The sequence below is a fragment of the Paralichthys olivaceus genome, chromosome 2, assembly GCF_024713975.1.
Source record: "Paralichthys olivaceus isolate ysfri-2021 chromosome 2, ASM2471397v2, whole genome shotgun sequence".
Lineage (NCBI taxonomy): Eukaryota > Metazoa > Chordata > Actinopteri > Pleuronectiformes > Paralichthyidae > Paralichthys > Paralichthys olivaceus.
This window is the reverse complement of record NC_091094.1, coordinates 4,212,331-4,233,648: the sequence shown is the minus strand read 5'-3', so window position 1 is coordinate 4,233,648 and position 21,318 is coordinate 4,212,331. Positions and strand designations below refer to the sequence as shown.

General features: G+C 41.1%; 2 protein-coding genes across 4 annotated transcripts; both read right to left on the bottom strand.

Moving 5' to 3' along the window:
- Positions 1-130: 130 nt before the first annotated feature.
- LOC109635415 (abhydrolase domain containing 6, acylglycerol lipase) lies at positions 131-6,429 on the bottom strand. The gene is made up of 9 exons (XM_069516624.1): positions 5,833-6,429; positions 4,206-4,333; positions 3,551-3,710; positions 3,335-3,448; positions 2,498-2,630; positions 2,248-2,405; positions 1,695-1,749; positions 1,400-1,500; positions 131-912 (listed from the first exon to the last, which is right to left on the bottom strand). Exons 2-9 carry the CDS (start codon positions 4,319-4,321, stop codon positions 736-738), a joined length of 1,014 nt encoding a protein of 337 aa, XP_069372725.1. The 5' UTR covers positions 4,322-4,333; positions 5,833-6,429; the 3' UTR covers positions 131-735.
- A 2,822-nt stretch (positions 6,430-9,251) lies between these two features.
- Positions 9,252-20,278, bottom strand: lmcd1 (LIM and cysteine-rich domains 1). Of its 3 annotated transcripts, XM_069531957.1 has the most exons (8): positions 20,102-20,240; positions 18,859-18,982; positions 14,843-14,940; positions 14,332-14,587; positions 12,566-12,715; positions 12,094-12,345; positions 11,612-11,830; positions 11,089-11,355 (listed from the first exon to the last, which is right to left on the bottom strand). In XM_069531957.1, exons 2-8 carry the CDS (start codon positions 18,865-18,867, stop codon positions 11,245-11,247), a joined length of 1,095 nt encoding a protein of 364 aa, XP_069388058.1. In that variant the 5' UTR covers positions 18,868-18,982; positions 20,102-20,240; the 3' UTR covers positions 11,089-11,244. The 3 variants fall into 3 exon arrangements, with proteins under 3 accessions (XP_019952153.2, XP_069388058.1, XP_019952152.2); XM_020096594.2 differs by lacking the exon at positions 18,859-18,982 and having other exon boundaries at positions 9,252-11,355; positions 11,612-11,827; positions 20,102-20,278; XM_020096593.2 differs by lacking the exon at positions 18,859-18,982 and having other exon boundaries at positions 20,102-20,278.
- Between the last annotated feature and the right edge of the window lie 1,040 nt (positions 20,279-21,318).

The window sequence follows — 21,318 nt, the reverse complement described above, 5'->3', positions numbered from 1 at the left end:
CACTGAGTTATGTAAAAAGAATGTAATTAATGGTTGTGCACACTCATTTAAAGTGACCTGGTACATGTCATGTCAGGCCTGACAGGATTAAATACCTGTAAGTGATTTGATACACAAATGATTCGTCATATTTCTTGTTACGAGGCTGTTTTTATTGGGAGTTACAGAACTCTTTGTTTAGCATATTGCAGGTTAAGAGCAAAAGATTTATGTAAGAATATGCAAACATTATGATTTAAGCTGTGAAATAGTTTTAATTTTTCATAGCAAATCCTTAACAAGTGATTACAAGTGATAATTTATCAAAAGTTTATACAACTAACACATAAATCAATAATTTCCCATTCATCATTCGGAATGTTTCTGAGATTAAATATGCAGCAGGACAGATGAGACACAAACAGACATCTGTCATTCAGTGAAACGAGACAGAAATACAGTTTTCTGAGAGAGAAATGTGAAAAATCCTCACATGGAATGTTTTCACTCGGTTTTCATATCTAAAACAGAGATTACATCCTGGTGCTGTGTGAAATCCAGAGTAACTTCAGTTGGAGGCATGTTTGTGCGTTTTTTCAGTGTTAACATATCTAAAGGCTGTCTTGGAAAAGTCTTACAATAAACAATACCAGTGTATCACCACCACAATCATTGCCTTCATCATGTACATCATCACTATTCTAATCTTCATCTTCACAATCACTCTCTTCACCGTCATCATGAGGTCAGGGGTCATCAGGACCGTTTCTTATCTTCTCCATTGACTTTATGCGCTGACATGAAGTCCATGACGAGCTTGGCAGACTTCCTGGGCCGCTCCACCATCACACTGTGACCACAGTTGTCCAACAGCTCCACCTGACAGCTCGGATGTGCCGCCTGCAGCAGCGATGCCCCCGACACATCCAGCAACTGAGGGACAGGACACACGTTTATTAACAGCTCGTCATATGTGTGGTTCATTATATGAATCTTTTCAATAACAGTGTGAGCAGCACGGCTCCATGGTTAGTTTTAAAGTTGGTAAAGAAACAATGAAGTCCCACTTAGAAGGAACTTAGAATAAAAGATAAAATAAAAACAAGAACCACTGACACGATTAGAGACTATAATAATGTTGTTTTTTTACATTAAACTAAACTTTCTTCTTTAAACTTTTTTGCTATACTTTTTTAACTGTTTATTCTTTCACTTACAGTCGGAATCATCTTTTCATTTTCTTTTGCTGTGTAAAGCTGCATTCTGTGTATGAAATGTGCTGCAGAATAAAATATAATAAATGTATCACTAAGCTGTATCAATCAGTCTCTTTGTTGAATTTACATTCAGTGTGTCTCTGCCTTTTACTTTAATATATTTGGTTTCTAAGTGACCATCATCATCACTGGGATTCCATTACCTGGTCTTCCTTCCCCCAGATGACCTGCAGGGGCACTGTGATCTGATGCATGTTTTCCTGCAGCGAGTAACGAGACTTCTCCCCAGATATCTCCAGTAACACTTAAACAATAAAAAATAAAACTTAATCACTGTTAAGATGATGCCAACAAAGTTTGAAACTTTTTTTTTTTCATTAACATCCACAACATGATCAACAATTGAAATGTTTTCATTTAATGAGGATTAAGAAAAAAAAGATTATTTTCCATAAGCGGCTTTTATTGTGAAGTACACTTGAAACTTTGCAGACTGACCTTCTTTGTAGAAGCCGTTGTTGGGGATTCTGTTGTCTAGTAAACCTTTGAGGACCTGACGAAACACACACACAACTTAAATGACCACCTTGCAGTCACATGCATCCTCCAGCCAGTGCAGGTCACCATAACCTTTGACCTTTAACCTTTAACCATTGATCATCTAATCAGTTCATCTGTAAATTTAAATGACAACTGATGATTTGATGATGATGATTTGAAGCATTGACATATCATCTTCAAGAGGCCGAAACATCTTTGAGTCCAAGTAAAAATTTGTACCAAGTGTGAATACTTTTCTTCAAGATGCTCCTGAGTTGTTGCATTCGCAAGACCAGGACTGTGACTTTGACCTTTGACCTTTGACCATCAAATTCAAATCAGTTCACCTGCGAGTGAACCAAATTTGAAGCTGGAATTACCTGGAGCTGCTCTTGAGATATCACAAGACCCAAAATGTGTTTGGGCATATTCCAAATAACGCAGCAGCAGAAACAGCAGCTGTAGAAGCCCTGAAGTATTAATGTTCATGAGACAGACAGGAGTCCTGTACCTGTCGGTTGAGGTTAAGAGGGGTGTGGCAGCTGAGTCTCAGCATGTTCCTCATCTCCTGAAGTGTGTTGGGGATCAGAATGATCGACTCCTCCTTCTGACTCGCCTCCAGCTCCTTCATATGAGTGATGAACTCAGAGTCTTTGGGAGAATCCAGACCTGGAGCACAGAGAGGATGAGAAGAAGAAAAAAAGTTGAATTCTTCCTCATGAAAAAGTCTCAGGTTTGAATCCTGGAGGAAGACGATTTACCTGCCGGGCACATCAAGCTGACGGAGGACAGGTGAGCGGGGTAGCGGGCAGCGTACACCCCAGCAACATTCCCACCCATCGAGATCCCGAGCAGGTGGAAGGGTTTTTTATCGAGACCGATACTCTGCACAAACTGCACAGACAGAGAAGTGTTTAGACTCTGACCCACAGACCGTTCATAAAGATGGACAACATGACAGCTCCCATACAGTGAAGCCAAAGCATCTCAATCGCCCCCTGGTGGTTGGCTGCTGTATGGTCATAAACACACCTCGTTTATGTTAGTGGATGGGACATGGGCCGAGCTAAAACGTCAAGGTACACACATTTTTCTCAACGTTCAAACCCAGAGGAGTTCTCAGTTTTATTCAAAGTAATCGGATGTTTAATTTTTATCGGCTCTTAGTTGCATCGTATCTGCTTTACCCTTGGATTTGCCCGTCTCTGATATACGTAACTTCCTGGGGAAAATGACGTATGATGAAGGAAACACACACCACGAGCCAGTTAGCCAGTTAGCCAGTTAGCCAGTGGGCTGTTTTGTTTTTCACTGTCACTCTTTTTGACCTTTTTGCTGCGAAACAAACCAACTTCACAACATCGTCAATCATCCCCAGTGGCCAAATTTACATATTCAACATTTAAGTTTGGTTTTAATTAGTTGTATGACGGTATAAAAATCAGGAGAAACATCCTAACTGGTCGAGCACATGTATTGGTGTATCTGGAATATTTTAGTATTATGGGGAAGTAGAGATCCATATTTATTTTCAGGCTGTGTCAAGCGTTTTCGTCCTGAAACCAGAAACTTTCACTGAACTCTTGTTTTGAACAGACCTGGTGGATCCGGGTGACCTGGCCCTGGATGCTGTAGTCCTCAACGCTGGTGCGACTCGTCCCCTCGTGTCCCGGCATGTCCACACACACTATATGCAAATCTTTGGGGAGGAACTAGCGGCAAAAATACAAACACACAGAAAAAATCCATCTTTTCTCATAATTCTTACTTTGTGTACATATGAAAAAAAAACAATGTTTGTGTGTATGTGCTACCTTAATGAGGGGCAGCCACATGTCCTTGCTGCCGGAGAAGCCGTGAAGCATCAGCAGCGATGGAACGGCGCCCCCTGGTGTACCGCGGCTGAAATAACCAAAGCGGTAACTTCCACTGTAAGAGTAGCTGAGCACCAGCCCCATCCTGCGACGTATAAACCTGCGAAAGATGACAGCAGAATGTTTAGGCCCAGATGTTCATCGCCGAGATGTTGAAGAGGGTGCACAGCTGTGTATTAAGCTGCTGTAGCTGATGTGAACGTCCACAAAAATCGAACGTCTGTCAACTCCATCAGGTGAAAATCCAGCACAAGTATTAAAACAAAATGTTGATTCAACTAGTCAGAGAGCCTTCACTGTTGATGCCTGATGACCAATCAATGTCTATAGACAAGTAATGTGCTACACACTTTATTTTACAAGACAAAATAACAGTCTACAGATGGATCTATGTACCCGTGTCTTTAGCTAATGACCTATTTCCAGCACTGAACTTATTTTATGTAATGTTTCACTGTTTCTGCTTTTTCTGTCTTGGTCTTGAACTTTACTCAGTTTCAAAGCTGCTGATAAAACTGTTACATGACAGTGACTCAGCACTATGTGTGTGTGTGTGTGTGTGTGTGTGTGTTTGTGTGTTTGTGTGTGTGTTTACCAGTTGTAGGCCTTCAGCAGCGCTCCTGGCCAGAAGAGGAAGGTAATAAAAGTGAGGAATGGGAGGATGATAATACCTCCTGCTGGAACGATAACTTTAGCAACGTTCAACTCCATTGCTGCACACACCTGTAAAAAAATAAACAGATCAAACACATTTGACAGGTCGTACATGTGCACACAGGGCACTGGATTCACTCCGATTCAATTGTATTTGTGTAGCATCTAATCATAACAATCATTATCTCAAGGCTCTTTCACTGGGGGGGTTGTGTCCCAATGAGCAGCAGAAGAGACACATTTGCATGAGGATCACAGACGACACTTAGACTAAAAACTTGGTGTAAATGATGCCGATTCGAGACGAATGTGAATGTCGGGGCTTGCGGACACTTGGATGACTCCACAGGAACAGTATGGAGGCATTTTGTGTATTTTTTCTGTTGTTTTTATACGCCTGCAGAATTACCACCATTCACTTCAATTGTATTGGATTTGGCTGCAACACTATTCACCCCTCCATCTGCACAGTGGTGACTGGTGAGTAGATGATGAGGGAAGTTTCATTTTTGGGTGAACTATCCTCTTCATGGACCTTAAAGAGAGAGAAGTCGTCTGAGTTTGTTTTGACAGACACCAGGAGCAAAGTCCAGAGATCCAATCCTCACCCAGAGGCGGACTTAACCATTAGGCAAAGGTCTGCAATTGCCTTGGGCCCCGAATTACCAGGGGCCCCATAAAGAACCTAATAAACTTATGGTTAAGGTTTTTTTTTTACTTTTCGTTAATTTATAATTTCTTTCTAATGGTTCATTCGCTAAAATGGCATCATAATGCCTATAATTCAAAAGTAACTAGTCTCTGCAACCCCCCTCTACAATGGACTGTTAATGGAAGTGACTCAGGGTGTACACAGAGACTGATGAGGAGTGTTGAGCCAGTTCACACCATCATTTATAAGAACTATTTCGGTTCATACAGATAAAAATGAACGAGCTCACGTCGCTTTAAACACTGAGTCCTGTGTGTGTGTGTCGCCTCTCATGTTGTACTGAGCGCACACATTATGTGAATGACTTGTTTTTCATGATGTTTGGATGCAACCTCATAAACTGTGGAATCAAACAAACTGAGTTACTTCATGCACTGATCAGGTCCTGATAACTAGTGATGAGTGTTTATTAGTGAGGGCAGGTCAGAGTGGGGGAGGAAACAGAAACTGCAGCTCTGATCCTGAAGAAGCTATGACCAGAGAAACTCTGTGTTTCCACTGTTCTTCAACTAAGTCTCTGAACGGCCGCTTCATGAACGAGCTCTGGTATTTCACGTGTATTCACGATGATTAGAAAAGACATGAAAAATAAAAACATTCAAGGGAGAGGAAGAGAAAGACAGGCACAAAGAGAAATACTTTTAAAAGTATATCTTAGTAGATACTTCTGTAACTCCATAATGGAAATATTTCCTTGTGTGATCACTTAATTCAAACCAGTTGTAAAACAGAGGCTCATCAATAACCTAATCTGAGATCCTGCTCCAGTTGGTTCAAAGTAAACACATTAATTAAAACACACTGAGTCATTAACATATTATTACCATCACACATCTGATCTGAATAAGTACTATACCTGTCAGAGTCCTCTTCACTGTCTGTCCTCTCTCCAGTCCTCTGCACTGCCTGTCCTCTCTCCAGTCCTCTGCACTGCCTGTCCTCTTTTCAGTCCTCTCTCCAGTCCTCTCTTCAGTCCTCTTCACTGTCTGTCCTCTCTCCAGTCCTCTGCACTGCCTGTCCTCTCTTCAGTCCTCTCTCCAGTCCTCTCTTCAGTCCTCTTCACTGTCTGTCCTCTCTCAAGTCCTCTGCACTGCCTGCCTGTCTTCACTTCAGTCTTCACTTCAGTCCTCTCTCCAGTCCTATCTTCAGTCCTCTTCACTGTCTGTCCTCTCTCAAGTCCTCTGCACTGCCTGTCTTCACTTCAGTCTTCACTGTCTGTCCTCTCTCCAGTCCTCTGCACTGTCTGTCCTCTCTTCAGACCTCTCTCCAGTCCTCTCTCCAGTCCTCTGCACTGTCTGTCCTCTCTTCAGTCCTCTGCACTGTCTGTCCTCTCTTCAGACCTCTCTCCAGTCCTCTCTTCAGTCCTCTGCACTGCCTGTCCTCTCTTCAGTCTTCTCTTCCGTCCTCTTTCACCCAGATTACCTCAGGTCACGTCAGTGTGCACTTAAAGGGGAAGTACAACGAAGGGACTGTGATGCGTTCACGTACCGTTGTAAACAAAGCAGTGTCTGTGAAAAACTACATCAATAAAACACCACACGAGGGCGCCGCCACCCCAGGCCCACGTGCGACTGATCTCAGCTGGATTCATTTCCTCAGGTTTATTCTACTTTATAATATTTATGTATCATCACGAACTGTATGATGCTGCTCAAATAAAACGGTTGTTAATTGCACACTAAAAACACAATCTGAGGTTTTCTGTGAGTTAAATAAAGAAGAAATACACAAAATTCGAGAAATTAAATAAAACACAACTTTGTACTATAGAAAAACAATAAACCAGATTTAGACACAGTTCCAGCAAGTATGGAGCCGCATGATCGATGACGAAGGCCCAACACGGTTGTAATTGTACTTGAGTGATGAAAATTCCAAATCAATTTTCAGTTAATCAAATTATGTGGACACAAGAGTTGTGGAATAAACCGAGGGCTTTGGATGCCCCCTGGGTAGTTTCTGGTGATCTGCTCCAGCAGTTCAGCATCATTTGTTTCTCTCAACAACACAAAGCTGGACTTATAATACAGAGATCAGTTTTTATAGTTTCAAAGTTAATTTCCCTGAAATCACATTTTCCTACACAAACACCCAATTTACTGCTTGATTTACAACGCATCAGAACGTTCTGTATTTTTTTGTTTTGTTTGTGTTTTTCTCACTGGTTGAAAGTAGGAAGATGAAAATCATGATGTTGCATATTTCCATACATGGGTATTTAGAGCTGTCTCTGTAAAATCAGCTGCCTGCTGCGCCCTCAAATTACGTCATGAGAGCATGAGGGTGAACTAAAGCAGTTAAGTTTGGAACGATCAGATAAACAAATTAACTGAAACTCAGTGTAAAAAGCTCCATCAGGCCGAAGAGGGGCTGCAGACTCAGCTAACAATTCTCTGTCGCTTATAGATCTTATATATCACTTGTATAAATGTAAATTATAAAGATATCGGTTATAACGTGAATGTTATAACTGTCTTTATTTTTGAGATTAGTTTCACCAGGACTTGAGTTCAATTACTGTGCCTTTGGTTTGAATCACCAAACCTTTTGTTTGTTTGACGCTTCGTTAGTTAGTTAGTTTTATTTGTCAGCAGAAGTTATGCAGCTGAACAGATTTCCACTTCTTAACTTGATGAAAGGATGAGACGTGGGATCAAGACAAAGAGATGGAGCTAGGATTTTCTTTTTTCACTTTCTTTATTGGGAGAAAAAAAAAAGTCAGGCATATAAAGGGGACTGATGTTTATGAGTGTGTGAGCTGTGGTGAAATCTGTAATGCCAATATCAAGATGTGACATTTTTAATAAACTGGTCAGATGAAGCTGGAGACTTTGAATGTCCTATAATTCTAAATAAAAGCATTTATCTTAGTATATAATCAGAGGCAGTGCTGAAACAGTTCCTCTGTAAACTCTCCCTAATGACGGAGTGTGCTATTAAAAGCCATTATCAAACCAAACACATTTGTCTCCGTTAGGGACTAAAAATATCCTTTTCTGGTTTTTCTTTCATAGTTTAGGAAACAGCTGCCAGACAGTCATCCGGGTGACGCAACCACTCAGGAACGTCGACCGAGAAACCACAGGAATAATTCACATTCCTGCAGAAAGCACGTCAGCATGAGCACACACACACACACACACACACACACACACACACACACACACACTCAGATGTGTGGTTGGTCCATTAAATTAATGATATTTGGATCTGAATCGTTGACTGACGTTATAGGTGAAACCTCTACATGCTTCTTGGCTGTGGACAATTGCATTTCATCAGAGCGTTAGTGTTTATTTATCTTCACAAGCAATTGAAATAACAACTGTTGAATTGTTTGAATTGTTTAATTAACAGCTTAATTAAAGTAAAGGTCTCAGGGTGTAGTCAGTGTCTTTAGCTAATGAGCTAATTTCAGCACTCAACTAATTTTCTGTAATGTTTCACTGTTTCTGTTTCTTCTGTCTTGGTCTTGAACTTTACTCAGTTTCAAAGCTGCTGATAAAACTGTTACATGACAGTGACTCAGCACAAATATTCTGTGTTTTTTACAACTTGGAACAAGTTTACTTATTGACTCACATGTGAGTGTATTTTGGAGACAATGACATTACAGCTCAGCAACAGCTGTTATTATTATTATGATGATGATGATGATGATTATTATTATTATTATTATTATGATTATTATTATTAGTAGTAGTAGTAGTAGTAGTCATAGTAGTAGTAGTAGTAGTAGTAGTAGTAGTCGTCGTAGTATACCACCCCCCAGCCTTGAAAACTCATTTGACAATCCAAAGTTTAATAATAGAGAAAATGAAAAGAACAGTGAAAGAAAACAAAAATGTGACTGAGAACAAGTATTTTGGTTAAAAATCTTTGATTAAAAATGATCTAGCTTAAAACAAACCTGGGAATGTGTTGAAAATGGTTTAAAACTACCTTTAATTTTTGCTTAAATTAGAATTATTATTACAATAATTATTCATGTATTGGTTATTTATTGCTTTAGAAGAAGAAGATATACTTTATTGCTCTGTGATAAAAAGGGCCCCATAAATAAACAAATAATTGCAAAATATATATCTTCATCAACAGATAGTTTTGCTGATCTTATTCACCATCTCAATGTGAAGTCAATGTACACAATGGCAATAATGTGAGGAACCAGAAGAAGTGATGTATATTATTATATTATATATTTACAGATTAAACTATTATCAGATATATTGAAAGTCATTACCTCAGTCTTCAAGAAGACGACACAAAACAGGGTGAACGGTCAGAATTCATTTTTTATTCTCAATGTATCTTCTGTGAAAACACGACAAGCAGAAAAATGTAAAGAGAAAACACAACATTCAATCACAGGTAGGATAATACTCGGTTTAATATCACACAGGCTGCTCAAATCATTGTGATCTGCACATTTTTCTTTATTTCTGCACATTATTATTAACAAAAATAAAGTAATTTTCCTACAGAGCAGATTTTCAGAAATCCTTTATTATCTTAGAGACAAATTAATACGTCCCTAAAGACGTCACTTTTCATAACTGACTGAGGTGAGGAGTTTTCTCCTTGTGTCAAATGTTTGTGCAAAGCTAGGCTAAAGACTTCATACAGAGATGCAACCATAGTCAATATCCAAAAACATCTTCGATAGCATTGCATCAAGCAATATTGTTGATATGCTACATATTGAGCTAATCACGCCAAACAGTATATTATCATTGTTTGTAAAGAGTTTGCATTTTAGCAGCAATCACTTTGAAAAGTAAAGGACGGATAAAAAAACAACACAAGCAAATATAAGCTGATGTTAATTACATCCTAGAAAGAACGTTTAGCTACCGTCTGTTTAAGGACGGTTCTGTTTCGCTTGTTTAAAGGGGTTTTGTGTCCCGAAACTTGTCTTTCCCTCAACACATTCTTCTCACTCTTCATTAATTAAAACGTTTGTTTGGAATATAAAACTCGATGAGGGAATTTAACCTGAATAAAGCAGCATTCAGCAGCAGCAGCAGCAGCAGAGATCCATATGAGAGAGATAAAACTAGTCTGCAGTTCAACCCAAATAACATCAAACTTTTTGAACAATTTGTACTGTTAGTACAACACACGACCAAACGTCAGTTAAAAGCGTTGCGTTGAGCCTTGTCCAGCCATTTAAATATCCAGTTGTACTATTTTTGCTTAAAAATAAATGTTGACACGTGAAACATGACGCTGCACCAATCCAAACCTGAGATTTAAAGGAGAAGTTTGGTTTTTTTTAACCCTTATTTCCAACATATGGTATGTAGATCTCTGTTCAATATTCTGCCATGTTGCGCAAAACTAGCAGCAGCAAACTCCGTGTAAACAAACACAGCTGATCGTCAGCTGATCTGCGTCTGTGAATATGGATATACGCCGATCGCGTGTGGATCTAAAAGCAACCGAAGGACTCCAAGTTACTCCAAACCTTTACGGGTGAGTAGATCTACAAACCATATGCTGGAAATAAGGACCAGGTTGAAAAAAAATAGCCAAATGTTTGCACACACATAGTAGCAGTCATTTCCATATGTTGATGATTAATAAATGATGATTTTAAAGATTGAATGATTATGATTCAAAGTTTAAAAATTCCATGAACTTTCTTTTGACTCCATAAAAGATAATAATGACAAGGACACTTGAATATAAATAAATATAATATAAAAGTGTTGAGAAATATGGAAACCTCTGCAGGAGAGATAGGCCTGAAAGCTCTGGAGGAATCAAATGGACATTAAGTTAAAATTGTCTTAGCTATTTATTTGTTATCAGGTATAAAATACATATTATTCATTATCAGTATGCCTCATTTTATTTGACTCATTGGTTTTCTGCCGTGAAGGTCCGCTCCTCTGAGCTTCTGTTTGTAACTGAAACAGCACATCTGGCTCCCGTCACTGAGAGAACTCCAAGTGCTAATAAATCTACAAACTGTTTCTCTAAGTACTTTAAACACTTTTGTGTCTGCGAAAAAAATGTCCTGAAGCACTTGAAACTCCAGTGGGTTCAGCTGAAGAAGTGTAAAGCTAAAAAGTATTTTAAACAGAAATATATCAAGTGGACATTTTATCTACTATAATTCTCTGTTATTTATTCAATGCTTGTTTCTTTTAAATGAAACAAGCTAGTAAACCGCCTGTCTGTCAGCTTGTCTGCTTCAGTGTATCTGAGTCACCCTTGTGATTCTGTTTCCGAGCAGGGCTGAGTGAAGAACGCTGTGAGTGTCTCAGTGCTGACAGGGTGTTTCCAGGTTTTGTCCACACTTCCAGCAGCAGCAGTGATGGCGATGCCACGTCCGTCCATCTTTTGTTGTGTGAAAAGTTTGGCAGAAGATCAACTGAGGAAGGAGAACAGGGGGAGCGACAAGAGGAGGTGGGAGAAAGAGGGATAAGTATTTATATCAATGAATAGTCAAATCCAGTCACGTTTATTTATATAGAACATTGAGAATCAACTGAATAAGGTACAAACCCAGCAGATGAAGATTTTTGCACAAGTGCAAATTATAACAAGACGATATAATAATTGTGTCACCAAATGAAGTTGAATCTTTTTAAGTTGGTACACTGTTGCTCACTGTGATGTCCGCTCACCTCATCACATCCGGAGCATCGCGGCCAAACCGTCTGACAGTAGTGTCGTCCACAGAACAGCTTCTGATTGGACCAGAAGTAGACGAGGTCCACCAATCCCTGGCCACACTCTGAACACACGAAGCAGGTGGGATGCCAGAGGGCGCCATGGTAACCTGCACGCTCGGCATAAACAGCTGGACTGTCCATGGCAACCTTGCCATGGCAACCCGAGCACTGCTAGATGACAGTGAGAGAGAGAGAGAGAGAGAGAGAGAGAGAGAGAGAACAGAATATGGAAATCAAAACAAGACGAAACTGACAAGAGTACCACAGGAAAACTCTGGGGGCAGTGTAGCCAAAAGTTCAAGCGAGACAGCCATAGCACACAAGGAATACATTTCAACAGTGGCAGCGAAGTTGCATCGTTTGAAACTGTTTTTATTCTTACAACCAAAATGACCAGAGCGTAAATACAGACGTCAGGCGCTGTATCTACATACATGATCAGTCTTGATGCTGCTATCGGTGCCATTAGTGGAACCAGTAGCAGAGGAAGCGCTGCTGCTCGTCGAGCCCTGGTCATGTTGCTCCAGAGCATCTTTCTTATCGCTGTTGCTGCGATCCTTCGCTTCCTTCGCTGTCCTCTGATTGGCTGCTTCCCTCAGAGCTCCGCCCTCACCAGGTAAGGCCACCTCTCCGACTCCCAGCACTTCCTGTTTGTAGTTCTTCACAAACAGCAGCATGGAGGAAATCTGCAGGGAGACGATGCAGAGGTTGGAGATCAGAGTCAGTTGATTCTTCAGATTTTGTGAATTATTTTCCAAACACGAAATTAATTCGATAACTGGTCAGCACAAGTGATCTTATGTGAGTTAACAGTAATGTAGGTGTGTGTGTGTGGGGCCTGATTAAAACCAGTGTCGTAGTAGCACGTTGTGTGTTGTTGTGTTTGGTCTTGTCAGTGCACTCTACCTCCTCCTCACTGGCCAGACTCTGACACTTCATGGGGTCCTGGTCGTAGGCGGGGAGCTGACTGAGGAGCTGCCGGCGTCGCTCCAACGCTCCATCAGTCCCCGAGACTGGACATAGATTCTCCGGGATCCGCTCCATGTATTGCATGGCCTGAGAGGGGTGAGGGGTGTTTTAGTTCTAGCTCAGGTAAGCCCAGACTTAACAAGACACGTCAGTCAACGACCTTCCACCACGCACAGAAACTGTGCTGTGATCCAAACGTCTCAGCGTGTCGGACGTGGAGGTCCTTCCAGCACTTTGCTCTTCAGCAAACAAAATCTCTTATTGTTTCTTTTCAGCATTTGTTAAAAACTAAAGTAAGAGCGGCCGCGCTGTCACTCTGCTCCTTCGTGTCGGAAGGAACCATTTGTGGTGGCACACCCAACTGGGACGAGACCCCAGGGTGGAACCAGAGCTCGCTGTAAGGATTATACATCCCATCTGGCCTGGGATCGCCTCAGGATCCCATATGGAGCCAATATTATTTGTGATGTGTGACAAATAATATTGCTGCACCACATTCCCACAGGGGGAGGTGCAAAGCGGAACAGCCTGCTTAACCTGCTGCCAACTGGACCTCAGGTATCTTCATATAGAAGATAAATACTGTATACCTTCTATAGGAAAACTTAAAATAAAGATTAGAATATGGACCCTGATCCTCTTCATTTGTCCTCTCCCACCTCTGAAGTCTTTGTCTGTCTCACTCTGTAAAGTAGAATATCACAGTTTGGATGAGCTTTTCCACAAAACATGGATTTCTAACTGTTATCTCACTAATGTCATTATTCAGCTGGTAAACAGATGTTCAGTCGTCATCACAGGATCCAGGTGTTGTCAGTGTCACGTCTGTGTGTTGTCAGTGTCACGTCTGTGTGTTGTCAGTGTCACGTCTGTGTGTCAGAGTGAGTAATAGTGACGAACTATTCACAACAGAAAACCAAATCATTGGATGAAACAAAGAATTAGCTGAAGATTTGGTGAGAGCAGTCAGAGTTGGGTCTGTCCGTACAAGCTGAACCACAGTAATGTCTCCAGCTACTGCAGAGCTCAGTAATCACTGTCATCATGGTAATTACAGGCTGTGAAACCTGAAACATACATGAGCCTGTTTTTAATGGAAACCAGACTGTAGAGGGACGACTGCAGAAACCAAACCCAACTCAGCTCAACTCAACTAAATGAAGACTAATGAATTTGAGTTGAGTTAAGAGGTAAATCTCAGTGATAAAACTTTAAAGCTCCAGTGTGTAAGATTGAGGTGAAAGGGAACTATTGGCGTAAATTAAATAATATAATCCTCATGATGTTTTCACTAGTTCATTTCATCTAAATTATATGAATTGTAGTTTTCTTTACCCCAGAAAAGTTCCTTTATATTTAAATACTTTATATTTACATCGAGGGGACCCTCTCTACGGAGGCCGTCATGTTTTTTTAAATTAGACCAGACTGGACAAACTAAACACCTTTTGAGTTTTTATGACAATTAAAGTCTGCCACAGGTTCTTCTTCATGTTTGGAAGCAGAGGGTGAGGTGAGGGGTGTTCAGCTGCAACATGACACTTCAACACTAGATATCACAAAATGAATTTAAGGTATTTAAGGCACTTGTTTTTTTGTTGTTTTTCTCTATATCAATACCCTGTATACCTGTATACAGACACCAACACACTGAAGCATCGCACTGCAACAACCAGCCTCCGGTACTTCTCGCTGATCCTCACCAGTTTCTGGTTGAGGCCGGCCGGTGCCCAGTCGTATGTCGTGGTGCTGAAGGTCGGGTCTTTGCGTGACACCACTGGATTTGTCACGATCATACGGTTCCTCTTGTACATGCGAAGGCCGCCGCCTCCCTTGACCTTCGCTGTCAAGTGGGAGCTGGGTGAGTCTGCGAGCAGGCGTCCCATTCGCTGGTCATCTTCAAGGTCCCCTCCAGGGGCGTGGTCCACCGTGCTGCAGCCGCAGGCCATGCAGGCCTTCCTGTACAGCAGAGAGGTGGAGGCGAATGGGAGTTATGAGAGAAAAGAAGTTACTGAGGTATGAAAGAAAACCAAAATCACGATCAATGACCTGCTTGTTGGTAATTGTGAAGAATCAAATTTGTTTATTGTGGCTCAAATAAACAGAACCACGGGCGTGTTTCAGTCCAGGGAGGACGAGAGGAACCCCTGGGACTGCGTCCAGAACTTTTTTTTTTCATATTGTTTCATTTTTCAGGGAGAGAGGAATAATTACCTCCAAGAATGTGGCTGAAATCCAGAGCAGCTCTCTTTACATACGAGACACACTGCTGCCGCTGCTCCTGCACCTCCTGCGGTCTGCTTCATAGACATCTGAGACGACAGCGAAATAAAAACACAATGACTCAAACATTATTAGTTTTCCTTTTGTTAGTAATTTGTTTGCTGTATAGTTTGAAGACATCTGTAAAAAAAAAGAAAACGTAGAAACTATATTTATATTATTATAAATATATATTTATTTGACCCATTGAGACAGTTTATTGAATATATATATATATATATATATATATATATAAAGTATGCTAGCTATAATTCCTGTATTTAAATTAATATTTGCATTTTAAACTGACTCCTGAGTATGGATGTCAGCATTCACCAGTGTTATGTTAACCGTGGTTTGATAACGTCGCGATTTCACAATGTGAGAATTGTAAAAACTATGATATCCTGCTCCTGACACACACTCACTCTCTCTCTCTCTCTCTCTCTCTCTCTCTCTCTCTCTCTCTCTCTGCAGCAGAGTAAACAGAGGAGAGGTCGGCAGGAAAACATGAAATCCTGACTGATGAAGATGTTGATGATGACGATGGGTGAGGAAGTTTTGGATGAGAAAGAATTTAGACCATTTCCCAGCGAGTGTGGGAGGAAGAGCAGGGAGGGAACACACACACACACACACACACACACACACACACACACACCGGGTGGATGATCTCACTGGTCCACCCAGTGGATGGTGATATCATCTGTACTCACAAACCCTCCAGAGTCTTATTGTTCACTTCATTCTTCATCTCCTCCCCCTCACCTCCACTAACTGACTCTTTTTTCCTCTTTTATGTTTAAGTTGTCTCTCTCTCTCTCTCTCTCTCTCTCTCTCTCTCTCTCTCTCTCTCTCTTTAATTCGCTCCTCACCATGGTTTCTTTTCTCGTTCACCTGTTCTTCTCTTTTCCCCCTTTCGGTTAAAATGAATAATAACTGATCCTCAATACACTCTTATGTCATCTGGAGTGATGGAAACATGATTCTCAATGTGTGTGTGTGTGTGTGTGTGTGTGTTTGTGTGTGTGTGTGTGTGTGTAGAAAATCTTGGGCATGAAACCTGCTGCTATTACTGTGCATCTGTCACCAGGTATCAACAGTCTATCCTCAGGGAGTCATTCATAATATAATGTTTATTTATAGTGAGAGACAAAGGTTCTTACAGAGAGATGAAGCTGCTAAAACAGCCTCATCTGATCTCATCTCAGGGTCACAGTGATGAACGAGGTCAATATCTATCTATCTATCTATCTATCTATCTATCTATCTATCTATCTATCTATCTATCTATCTATCTATCTATCTATCTATCTATCTATCTATCTATCTATCTATCCATCTATCCATCTATCCATCTATCTATCTATCCATCTATCTATCTTTATATCTATCTATCTTTATATCTATCTATCTATCTATATATCTCTTTCTCTATATATATTCGTATCTCTATGCATCTCTATCTCACTTTATACCTCTATCTCACCACATATCTATCTTTCTCTCTACATCTCTATCTCCTCATATATCTCTACACATCTTTATTTATATTCCTCCATGTATTAAATGCTCTATTTGTTTTGATCTAATCTTCTGTTCACCAACACAAAAGGAAACTCCTGCTCGTGTTGCTCTCCGTGTTGTTGCTCACGTCTAACGTTAACGAGGTTGATTGACACACATGACATATTGTGAGGTATTACGCGAGGAGAGACGAGCCGTCATTGGCAGCGAGGGAGAACAGAGGAGTGTGTGTTCAGAGGTGTCAAGTGTGTGTGTGACAGTGAAGAGGCCGCTGATCGGCCCGTGTTGAAAAGGTCAAAGTGATGACGGCTGGGATAGAAGCAGCTGAAGAACAACAAGACTTCATTACACCCCTCTGGGATACACTGACTCGAACACAGTGTGAGTGTTTACTGTTGCCACACTGACACCAGTTCACACACTCCGGCTCTGATCATCTGCTTTCAGCCATGAAATACAGATATTTTCCTCAAATCCTTCAGAATGTCTGAGTCTACGGCGGGAAAATTCACAGCGAGTGTTGATGTTTCGTACATAAAGAACAGAAATGAAAAAGAGGAGCCGTACACGAAGAAGATGTCGACGAAGGTTTTGACGATGAGGGTCGACGTCGATGTGCAGTAAATAAAAACACCTGGTTTCCACAGCTGGATTTAAACGTCACGACCTTCCTCCTGCCGCTCTACCCAGGCTCCACCCCTCACCTGAGCGCTCCGGACACTTTCCTGTCGTTATGAACGCGTCTCATCCGAACAATCTCCCGCTGCTTCTTCAGATGTGAAAGACAAACTCCAGGAAATGTCCAATTTTCTGGAGCTCATACCTGAAACAAGCAGCTTTAAAAAGGAGCGTTCCACTGAAACTCGTATTTCGGTGGAATTTTATTCTTCCGGTAGATAAAACACGTGAAACCTGTTTGTTTGGAAATGTGTTTGTTGAAAGTAGTTTTTTACCAGTGACTCAATGTGACTCTGGTCGGAGGAGATTGAGTCACAGGAACTTCAGACATGATCTAAACTTTCCTCTAAATAAGAGATGAACTTATTACTCATTAGACAGAACACTGACGACGTGATGCAGGTGACGCTGGATGTCTCGGGCTGTGATCCAGCTGCATTGAACAAATCTTCAAATCTTCTTTTTGGTATCTTAAGTTTCTTTTTGAAGTCCACTCATTGTAAACTTCCTGTTTATCTTTATAAACTAAAGCGCAACAACAAACTAATCCCAAAGAAAATGTAAATATGAAACGTTTGATGTTTTAACTTTGATCTCAGCCTCAAAACGTTTAAAAGACAAAGAATAAAAAAAATACGTGACACAACATTTTACAGATGAAAACAAAACTGTCAAATATTGAGGTTTTCTCAACCATAACAAGAGTTGAAATAAAAGGACGAAGCGTTGACTGAAACTAAGAGAGATTTAAAAGAGCTGAACTAGAAAGAACTAGAATCAGGTTTTTTTTTCTGGAGAATGAGGTTGGCAGCTCTATATTTAGGATTCAGATAAGACGAGTATGTTGTTGTTGGTGGATCGGACTCGGCCTCGCTGAGTTACTCCAAACATGTCGGCTATGTGACGGAGAAACTGCCGGAAAGGCTCCGAGATAAGAGGCTGGAGGTCACCGGGGTGAGCTGACCTGCTGCGGTTTGACATCCCCACAGTCTGAGAGTCTTCACTGCGCTCCTGAATCTCGGTGGAGGTGCATTATGGGTCTAAAGGAACCAAGTATTTGGGGGAAATCTGAACAAAGGGGCAGATTCTGGATTATTAGTATTTTAAAAGACAATTTCACAAGTTCCTCAGAGAACAATTCATGGACGTGGAAGAATTTAGAAGCTGTAGTGCCAATGTGTGCCGCAACATGTGGGTTTTGGTTTATTTCCTTTTCTCCATCAAAATGTATCAACGAGCACTTTGTGGGATTATCTATTATCTTTCTAAACATTCATGTCTTTCAATATTTCTTTTTAATTTCCAGGACTGTTCAAACAGAACAAATCTTCCAGAGAAATATTTGACAAATAATGAATTCAACATTATCTAGTCTGGGAGTATTTATTCTTTTTTATTTCTGTTTGTTCCGAGGAATGAAACCCACAGTCGAGGGCTGATACAGGGCAGAGAATCAAACCCACAGCCTCAAAAACTTCTGGATGATTCCGTTACTCCAGAGGCAACAAAACCAACAGAGAGGCCCCAGCTTTTCTTTGTATCTTAAAAAAGAGTCAAAAACTCTGAGTAAAGTGAAACAGGCGGAAACCTAACGACACAACATGCTAGAGGAACGTGTGAGGAAACATCTTCACGAGGTTCAGTGAATTTACACCCAAAGTGAAAACACTCAGAGAGGAGCCGCAGTGTATCAGGAGCATGGTGGCTTCATTTGTGTGTGTTTGTGTGTTTGTTGTGGGTTATTTCCATCCTGGTGATGACACCTTTTCCATAAAGGGGGGAACAAGGGGATGAAACCCTCGACAGGTGACACTGATCCGTCAGGTTATGGGCCTCAGACTGATGCGACCTCTGGACGGACGACGAGAGGCTGAATTAGGAAGGGATCTGTGGGAGACACCAGAGCCGACCCAACGCGGGGATCAGGTCCGCGAGGTCATGGATTACTGTCACAGACTGAATTAGAAATTGGACGTGAACGAGCCCAAGAGATTCATCCAAACTGAATTTAGAATATTTCTAACTGTAGAACACGTGTGACAATCTAAAAAAAGCTGAAAGGGAAGTTTTGCTTAGTAACTTTTGCAACTTTCTCTCGTAACAAAACAGTTTTTTTCTTTTTTGTTAAGTTTCTGCTCCGGCGTTGAGCTGTTTCCAACAAACTAATCAGACTTGACATTTTCCTTTGTTTGGTTTTAAGACAGATTATGCAAAACCTACAGGACGGATTACAACGAAACTTGGTGGAAGGATCCGATATAAAATTAAAATCTATGGGTTAAATCGGACCTGTGCAAAACAAATCCAGAAGCTCACTAAACGATAATTTGAATGTTTTGGGGAGTGATTTTCATTTGGTTAAGTAGCTGCAATGTTTCAGTCCAGGATGTAAAAGTCTGTCCATAAACCACATGTTACATCTCGTCTGTCTAAAAGTCAAATATCTTAAGTTGCACAGTTGAGATCTAAAACTCTAAGACTTGATGAGTTCACACTGTACAAATAAATGAGATTGAATGATCCTGAAATAATAATAATAAAGACTGGAATGATTATTTTATTCTTATTACTTCAAGTTTGAGAAGAATGATTTCATTCGCAGGTTTATTTGGTAGAATTCTTTAGTAAATATAAAACATATCTGTGAAAAAGAAATAACCTCCTCTGTTTCTTGGAAATATAAAAAGAAAGTGCTCTTCATTGAAGAACATATTGTATGTTTACAATATATTAGGATTCATTAAGAACTGAAGTAATTAAAATAATAAAACAAGCTCATGCAGGCAGGACTCATTTCATCCATTCATTCATTCATTCAGTCACATTATCTAGACATTAACTAGAACGCACTGTCTTTCAATATTTAACATTTTAAGATTCTTCATATTTATGAAGTGAAGTTCTCTGAACTCAAATTCTAAGAGTGTTTCTCCAGATCTCAGACAACCTCTGACCCTTGACCTCCACTTAACAGCTCATGTACAGGGGAGATTGTTTCCATCCTACCTTTGCCACGGCTGAGCTCACGTCCATGTCGTACAGCGTCTGTCGGCGGTTCGACTCCTCGGCTCCTCTCTGGCTCCGCTCCTCCAGAACAATGGGACTTTAGATTCCTCTCCTGTCGACCACACTTCCTCTCTCCCCGCCCACAGTCGCTCCTGCTCTGATGGCTCAGCACAGCCCACAGCAAATTTAACCGTCTAGACGTTCATCTCATCTCAGTCCTGCTGAGCTGAGCACCAACCCTCCTCTTCACTTTTCACTCTCACTGCAACTGCATCTGTCCTTTTCGCTCCTCCACCTGGTTCCACCCTCAGCTTTTCCCTTTTGCCACTTTGACAAACTCACAGCGGCAAAAAACCCAACTTTCTTCAGTCTCCAGCCTTTTTTCCTCCCTCCTTCTCCTTCTCCTCCACCCAACTTCAAGTGAGCAGGTTTCTTCACCTCCTGATTTTGCAGCAACATGCCACTGAGGAGAATGTTACTTGTCTCCCAGCAGCTCCTTCATTCACCTCTGTGGTTTCTCTCTGTTTTGGTAAATTCTGCAGGAACCTGCAAAGTTACAGCCGCAGACATTAGAGCAGTGAGCTGGCTGTGATCAGGGCGAGTTAGGAGTTATAACCAGCAGCTGTGCACTTGGTAATGACTCAGACTATTAGTTCAGTCCTGGTCTTCAGTGGAGAGGAGGACGATACCTGGTGCAGGGAGGCCTGACTGGTCTGTTTGTGTTTTTAATCTGAGACAAAGACAGAGAAACCCTGAGGAATTCCCTGCTCTCACTCTGCCAGCCAGTCACAGAGGAGACTGAAGGAGTGATCGGCCAATAGAAACATCAGATGGTCCTCCTCCTCCTCCTCCTCCTCCTCCTCCTCTCATTCTGCAGCTTTTCACTGTGTGGTTCTGAAGAATGTAATTCACCACTGTGCCAAGCAAGGCCAAAACCTTCAGCTCACTTTACTGAGTGTGTTTATGTTCAGAACAAGAGCTGCAGTTCAGAGATCTGGATCTGAGACATTATTCAGACTGTTTAGTTCCTGGAGGTTCGATCAGGATACGAATGTTGTATCTCCTTTTCCCCTCAGCTTTTCATTTCTGAACCGTGGGGGGACGCTGAGATCCATCTTTACATACAGTGTATGATCTGACTCGACTTTGGAGGGAGGGAATCATTTTTATAGTTTATTTGATGTTTTTTTCATTCTACCAAGTCACTCAGATTTGTT

Bases quoted from the DNA above. Each gene is read 5' to 3' on its own strand.
- lmcd1 (XM_020096593.2), bottom strand. From the start codon at position 20,128: ATGGACGTGAGCTCAGCCGTGGCAAAG. The intron at 12,716-14,331 runs GTGAGGATCAGC...CACCCCTCTCAG, and splicing joins CCGGCCTCAACCAGAAACTG to GCCATGCAATACATGGAGCG. The intron at 12,346-12,565 runs GTAGAGTGCACT...GTCTCCCTGCAG, and splicing joins GTCTGGCCAGTGAGGAGGAG to ATTTCCTCCATGCTGCTGTT.
- LOC109635415 (XM_069516624.1), bottom strand. From the start codon at position 4,321: ATGGAGTTGAACGTTGCTAAAGTTATCGTTCCAGCAGGAGGTATTATC. The intron at 3,711-4,205 runs GTAAACACACAC...CATCTTTCGCAG, and splicing joins CTGCTGAAGGCCTACAACTG to GTTTATACGTCGCAGGATGG. The intron at 913-1,399 runs GTAATGGAATCC...CCTGTCCCTCAG, and splicing joins TCTGGGGGAAGGAAGACCAG to TTGCTGGATGTGTCGGGGGC.